The 7,882-nt window shown below is 18.9% G+C and overlaps 2 protein-coding genes across 2 annotated transcripts; one reads left to right on the top strand and one right to left on the bottom strand.

The window, feature by feature from the left end:
• Positions 1 to 485: 485 nt before the first annotated feature.
• Positions 486 to 2,137, top strand: PRSY57_1011300 (heme oxygenase, putative; the record flags this gene model as incomplete). The annotated part of the gene is made up of 6 exons (XM_012907702.2): positions 486 to 769; positions 970 to 1,096; positions 1,180 to 1,341; positions 1,513 to 1,594; positions 1,705 to 1,844; positions 2,012 to 2,137. 6 exons carry the CDS (start codon positions 486 to 488, stop codon positions 2,135 to 2,137), a joined length of 921 nt encoding a protein of 306 aa, XP_012763156.2.
• A 1,606-nt stretch (positions 2,138 to 3,743) lies between these two features.
• Positions 3,744 to 7,175, bottom strand: PRSY57_1011200 (PRE-binding protein, putative; the record flags this gene model as incomplete). Its single annotated transcript, XM_012907701.2, has 1 exon — positions 3,744 to 7,175. The coding sequence occupies one exon, from the start codon at positions 7,173 to 7,175 to the stop codon at positions 3,744 to 3,746; it is 3,432 nt and encodes a 1,143-aa protein (XP_012763155.2).
• Between the last annotated feature and the right edge of the window lie 707 nt (positions 7,176 to 7,882).

Genomic DNA, 7,882 nt, shown 5'->3' with positions numbered 1-7,882 from the left:
TATAATATATAATAAATTATTTTTTATTTATAAATTTTTTTTAAAATTATATTATATTAAAATATTTTTTTTTTTTTTTTTTTTTTTTTTTATTTTTTTTTTTTTTTTTTTTTTTTTTTTTTTTTTTTTTTTTTTTTTTTTTTTTTTTTCTTTTTTGGTTTATTTGAAAATGCATAATTAAAAAGTATATTGATAACCTATAAATAATTTCTTTTGTTAGATTGTTTTAAAATGTTAAGTACGAAAAGTTAATAAAGATATTAAAATATTATATATATAAAATATATATATATGTGTATATTTATATGTATATATTTTATTTATACACATTTTTATTTCATTCATGTGAATTTAATTATATTTTTCCATTTATCCTTTATTTTTTTATTTTTTTATTTTTTATTTTTTATTTTTTTATTTTTTATTTTTTTATTTTTTATTTTATTTTATTTTAAAAAGTGATAAAATGTGAGAAGATGTAAAATATGATACGGAAGATTATTATATTGATGTTTACATTTTTTTCGAACATACATAATGAAAAGATATATCATCATAAACAGAGGAGAAGGAAGTTTTTGAAGGGTCCATTAGGATATTTAAATAGAAATGTGATCCAAAAAAAACATTATAATCTTTATGCTAAGAAATTTATAAACTATAAAGAAATTCAAATACAAAGAATAAACGATTATAGGAAAAGAAGTGGAGTAGACAAAAATAATATAAACTATAATTTGAGAGATACATATAATTACCACGAAACTCAGTAAGAAAGAAGAAAAGAAAGGAAATATTATTAATATAAAATTAACATATATTATAGATAATATATATAATTATATATATTTAATTATTTTTGTGTGATATTATGAACTATCCAATTGAGGTATTTTGTTAAATGTTACCTCATTATAATTACATATTATATATTATATATCTTATTTATTTATTTTTTTTTTTTTCAAGCCTTTTTGTAAGAAATGAAGTGCTACCGACGTTAGCCAAAATAGAAAATGAAAATTTAAAAGAGAAAGAAAAAAACAAGGAAATTTTTAGAAATATAAATGATTATAATTCTAATTTTACCAGACAAGTACGGATAAAAATAAAACATATATATATATATGTATATATGTGTGTATATATTTTCTACATAATTCCCATTTCTTCTAATAGACATTTTTACAATTTCTTATGGACTTATATAACATTTTCTTAAAAATTGACGATCTTTTCTTGGAAAACAAAACATATTTTTCAATCCTTATTTATAATGGTCCTATGCAGTTGACAAACCATTTGTATGATGATATTATATATGTGTCATCAGTAGTTGAAGTAATTATTAAAAAAAAAAAAAAAGAAGGAATTTTAATAAAAATTTAAGATATATATGTTAAAATGTTGTTATTTTTTTTGTTCCATAAATAGTAACACAGTATAATTCTATATATATATATATATATATATATATATATATATAATATTTATTTTATTTTTTTTTTATAGAATAGTGATGATGTGTCACCCAGTGAATATTGTATGGAATATATTTCTCATCTTGAGAACTTATGTGAAGAAAATAAACTAAGTAAAATTATAAAGTACAAAATGTTTATATATATATATATATATTTAATTATTTAATTATTTAATTATTTAATTATTTAACTTTATGATGATTCTCTTTTTTTTTTATAGGCTTTCTAGCACATGCTTATGTATTTTATAAAAATTTCCACTTGTCAAAAGAACACCTTTTGAATAGTATATGCAAATATTTAAATATAATTAAAAAATTAAAGTCCTCAACTTATGTTGCCGATGTTGAAAATTTTGAGGTCAGCCAAAAATATTTTTTGCATCTCCTTGTAACCATATGTGGCATTGTATATATTTTTTTATGTGATATTAATTTTGAATATATATATATATATATATATATATATATATATTTATTTATTTATTTATTTATTTATTTATTATTTTTATTATTTTTTTATATTAGTTTTGCCTTAACAAGATGAGTAGGAAATGGAGTAGATGGGAAAAGGATAATTTTTTGGCTAGTCTTCATAATGCCACAAATAAAATGATGATATTAACTAAACATTTCGAAAAAGTAAAATCATAATTTTTTCTTCTTTTTTTTTGTATACCTTTTTTTTTATTTTTAAATTAAGATGTTTTGCTTGGAATATATCCAAGTATATTATTTTTTTTTTATGTTCAATATATTAATATATATATATATATATATATATATATATATATATATATATATATATAAATATAAGTATATATATATTTTTTTTTTCTTTCTTTTTAAATTAAATGGTTATATAAATTAACCATTAACACATTTTTATGAGAAGTATATTAAATTTTTAAGAATATATATTTTTTTTTATACTTCATAAAAAAAATAACATAATTATACAGAATAAAAAAAAAAAAAAAAAAAAAAAATTGAACAATATATATATATATGAACCACTATCTTTTAAAAGATGTGTTAATACTGTCTATAATTTATTATGGAAAAAATGTATAACTAAAATATAATATATATTTTATTATATATATTTTATAACTATTCATATATTTTTTCACCCCTCTTACAAAAAAAGGGATACATTTAATAGACAATTTTTCCAGGTGTAATAAATTGTACAGGTTGTATATTTTTTTATTCCTTTAAATATAATAAGAGCATTTTAAATTTTATATTATTTCATGTTCTTATAAATATATTAATGGTCTTAAAATAATTTAGTAAAGTTAAAAATGTTCGTGTTTAAAATGAGTTTAATTTTATTTTATTTTATTTATTTAACTATATATATATATATATATATGCATACATTATTATGTGATCAAAATATTATAAAAAGGTGCATTTTTATTTTATATGAGTAGTTAAAAATTTTAAAACAATACAATAAATTGGTATTTAAATATATCTATCTATATATATATATATATATTATTGAGATAATTATATATGTATTTCCATATTATAAATTATTAAATAGACGTATATACAAAACACCACATGCATAAATTTTAAATGTGAATTTGGATATATATATGTATATATATATATATATATATATATATATATATATATATATAATATTTTTTTTTTTTTTTTTTTTTTTTTTTTTTTTTTTCAATTATTATCACATATATAATATATCGTATGTATATTAAATAAATAAATATACTATATATCTATATTAATATTTATATTTTATTATATATTTATTTTAATTTTTAATTTTATATAAAAACTTTATTTTTTTTGTTTTTTTTGTTTTTATTTTTTTTTTTTATTTTTATTTTTTTTTGTTTTTTTTGGTAGTACATAATATTACTATAATTTATAAATACTATATACTTTTTATTTTATTTTTTTTTTTTTTAATATATATATATATATATATTATGATACTGATTATATAGTCTGAAGTAATTAAATACACATGTATAAATTGAATGTATATATTTATATATATTAAAGTTAAAAAATGAATAAAGCAGAGTATAGATAAATAAATAAATAAATATATATATATATATATATATATATTTATTCGCTTGATATTTATAAGAGTATAAAATGTTTATTATATTTTTATTTTTATTTTTTTTTTATTTTTTTTTATTTTTTTTTACTTTTTTTTTATATTTTTTTATTGTATGTATTATGAATATATATATAATAATTTTATAATAATTTAATTTTCATTGGATTCATCATTTGATTGTTTTTCTTGTTCCTTTTCTTGTTTCTTTTCTAGTTCCTTTTCCTTTTGGTTTTCTTGTTGGTGCTTTTCTGTTTGGTTTACTTCTTGATTTTCTTCCTGTTTGTCTTTTTTGTTTTCTTTTTCTTGTGTTTCATTTTTTGGTACATCCGTTTCTACATGCACTTCATTTTTGGGTTGGTTTTCTTTGTCTTCTTCATTTTTGTTTGTTTCTTTGTCTATTTGTGGTGCTTGTTGTTCATGTTTCTTTGTATTGGTTGATTGGTTACTTTGTGATAGCTTTTTGTTTTTTTTGGATTGCATATTGGTGACATCATGAAGACTTGGAAAAGCTTTTTCATCATTTGTATTAATATAGACACCTTTACTCTTAGATTCTGACTTGTGAGTAGATCTGGGTGCAGATCTGGAGGTACTTTTGTGTGATTTTCTATGATGTGCAGATGACGAATTATTAGAATGTCTATTATTATATCTAGATTCATGATAAGAATTATTCAATGCACCACCATTACTACTACTATTATTATTTACCATTTCTTCTTTGGATCTATTTAAAATTTTTTGTATTTCTTTTTGTGCTGCATCTACAGTTTTCTGTGTTCCATGTATATATATTTTTTTATTTTCTTTGTCAATATGGATTTTTTTTGCAAAAGTATCTTCTTGTATTTTATTTATGGTTCTACCTTTTTTCCCTATAACACTACCGATGTGTTCAGTTTCTACATTCATTTCTACAGTTACATATAAATTATTTGGTATGAATTTTCCTTCTTTTCCTTCTTTAGCTTCTGATAGAACTAAATTTTCTAAAACATCTTTAGCTAGATGTATATTATCTTCATGTCCATATATTTGTGCTACATGACTAGTTTTATTTATTTGAATACTTGTACAAGTATCTTTTTCAATATCTTTAATTTTTTGTGCTTTGGATGATAATAATAATGCTATAACTTTTTCATTAATATCAACTTGGGTACATTTTCTTTTTTTTAATAATTCTTCAATCATTTCTAATGCTTTATCTATATCATTTTTATTTCCACTTATATTTAATTCTTTGTGATTTGTTTTGTTAAATATTTTAACTTCTGCTCCGGTCTTTGCTTTGATTTGTCCTCTGTAATTAGAATTAAACAAGAAAGCTTCTTCTTCTGTTAATTTTTTCTTCACAGTCTTATTAGATATGATATTTTTCGAATATTCTAATATTTCCAAAGCCTTTGTTATATTGTCTTTTTTTCCGACCAAGCTCAAACCATTATCTTGACGTATAATAAATAAATTTAAATTTTTACGTATTTCATTTAATTCATAAGAACATTTTTTATATAAAGAAAAGATTTCTTTTTCTTCAAAAGGAACAAATTCAGAATCTAAATTTTTTAATATTTCATTTAATTTTTCTTCTGCCTCTTCAATATCACTATTCTTACTACCTTTAATAGTAGCTGATGCATCAAATGTTTTTGCATCATAATTCATTCTGATCAATGTGTTTGTGTTGGTTTCGATTTCTTTCAAGACACTTTTATTAAATCCTCTGGCTAGTATTGAATCTAGTTTAATATTTTTGGATATATTTTTATTAAGTAAATTTTTTTCATTATTCGTAGTAGCTTTTTCAATTAATTCTTTTAAATTCTCAATATGATCTTTCATACCACAATAATATAACATATCATTATCTACGTGAACAAATACATTTGTGTCTTCTTCCATTTTTTTAAAACTTCCATCATACATATTAAGCATAATTTTAAAAATTTTATTATTTAGGTGTACGAAATTCTTATTTTCTGAATTAAAATTTACATTTTGTAAATACGAAATAAATTGTTCAATATCATCTTTACATCCAGCTATGTGTAAATTTGTTTTATTATCATAAGAATTAATAAACGTGGTGTTATTATTGTTATTGTTATTGTTATTATTATTATTATTGTTGTTGTTATTGTTGTTGTTCATGTTATTATTATTGGTTGAAGATAATTTATTATTATCTACATATACAAAATATTTTGTTTGGATACGATTAAGAAAATTATATGGTTTCATTAGAATATTATATGTATCAGTTGGTATGGCATAATCTTTTCTTATAATATCTGCTTCTGTTATATCAACATTTTGTTTTTCTTTTTTCATTTTGATAATTTTATCAACAAATCTTAATTTTTTTTCTTGAACTTTAGTTTCATTCATACTTTTTAAATTTTCTTTTAATTTCTCTTCACATATTTTTCTTAAACTTATTAATCTATTTTGAAAATTTTTAAAATTTTCATAATTCTTTGTAATACTTAATTGTTCTTCTAAATAATTAATATATGTATTAGCTTCTTCAATTTCTTCTAAATTCTTTGGATTTATTTTTTTCTTTTTAGATTTCGCATCTTTACATTTATTTTCCATATCAACCGATGATAATTTCATATTTATTGGTCTGGTGGTTTGACCATTAAATCTTGATATAGTTGAATTAATGGTACTAATTAAATTCTCAATTTCTGTTTTCTTTTTTATTTCTGCTTCTTTTTTATCATTAATGTTTTTATAATTATCTGTTTTGTTAAGTTTAACAAATTTCTTCTTAAGATCATTTTCGCTTTTTTTCCTTTCATCTTCTTTTAATTTAATTTCTTTCTTCCAATCTTTCTTTACATCACTATTATTGTTATTGTTATTATTGTTGTTCTTATTGTTATTATTATTGTTATTATTATTAATAATATTATTATTATTGTTGTTGTTATTTTTATTCTTATTCTTATTCTTATTATTATTATTATTATTATTATTATTATTTTTTTTATTATTATTATTGCTGCTGTTGTTAATACCATTATTTGTACTGTTATTATTTTTTGTTACATCCATTAATTCCCCTTTCATACTTTCGTCCTTATTTCCTACATATTTCTTATTATTTGAACCTTTATTTTTTTCATTTCCTTCAGTTGTATTATTTTTATTTGCTTTCTTTTTCTCTTCATTTGTATTTCCAGATTGGTTCATTTTATCCATGTCATTTTCTTTTATTCCTTTCTTCTTCTTATTATTATTATTCTTTTTCTTTGCTTGTCCCTCATTCTTTTGGTCTCCTCCTTTAACAGCATCCTTACTTTTAATAACACAATTTTCTTCCAGATTATTCTTATGATTCAATTTCTTATTATTTTCTAATTCATTTCCTTCCTTCTCCTTTTGCATACTTCCATTCATATGAGCATTACTTGTTAACTCCGTCACTTTACTTCCTTTTTTTTCATTTAGTTTAGATCCTTCTTGTTTTCTGTCATTCATAAGGGCATCCTTCATATTATTTACAACTCCGCTATTTTTGTTTGCAGGTTTTTCTTCTAATGTTGATGAAGTGGTAGCTTTCCTTCCCATCTTGTCTAGGTGTATGTAATAAATCTATATATTCTAAATTATTTAAAATTATTGATACTAGGCGATATGTTGTATGAACAATCAACACTGAACTTATTATCCTCACATAAAAAATATATACACATATATATATTTATATATATATATATATATATTATTTTGTGGATACTGATTTTTTTTTTTTTTTTTTTTTTTATATATTCCTTTCCTATTGTAAAGAATGATAGCAATTTTTTTTTCTAGGCTTTAAAAAAAAAAAATGTTCTTCTCTTTTTATAATCTGTAATATGATTTGTTTTCTCAGGATGTCCAATGCTATATCTCTTTATAAATATGTAAATTCTTAATAGATAAATAAATAAATATATATAAATATAATCATATATATATATATATATATATATATATATGTATATATGTTAATATATTATATCCAATTTATACGTGCTAATTTAACAAATTCCTCTTAATACGGAAACTATATATTTATCAAGCTAATAATAATAATAATAATAATAATAATAATATATATATATATATATATATATATTTATTTATTTATTTATTTCTAATATTATTATTTTACTTTTTTTATTTTCTTTCTTTCTATCTTTGTTTTTTTTTTTTTTTTTTTTAATTTAAAAAAAAAAAAAAAAAAAAAAAAAAATAAATAAAAAAAAATATAAAAAAAAAAAAAAACTTTTATA

Source organism: Plasmodium reichenowi, chromosome 10 (assembly GCF_001601855.1).
Source record: "Plasmodium reichenowi strain SY57 chromosome 10, whole genome shotgun sequence".
NCBI classification, from domain to species: domain Eukaryota; phylum Apicomplexa; class Aconoidasida; order Haemosporida; family Plasmodiidae; genus Plasmodium; species Plasmodium reichenowi.
The sequence above is the reverse complement of the archived record's forward strand: the minus strand, read 5'-3'. Positions and strand labels throughout refer to the sequence as shown.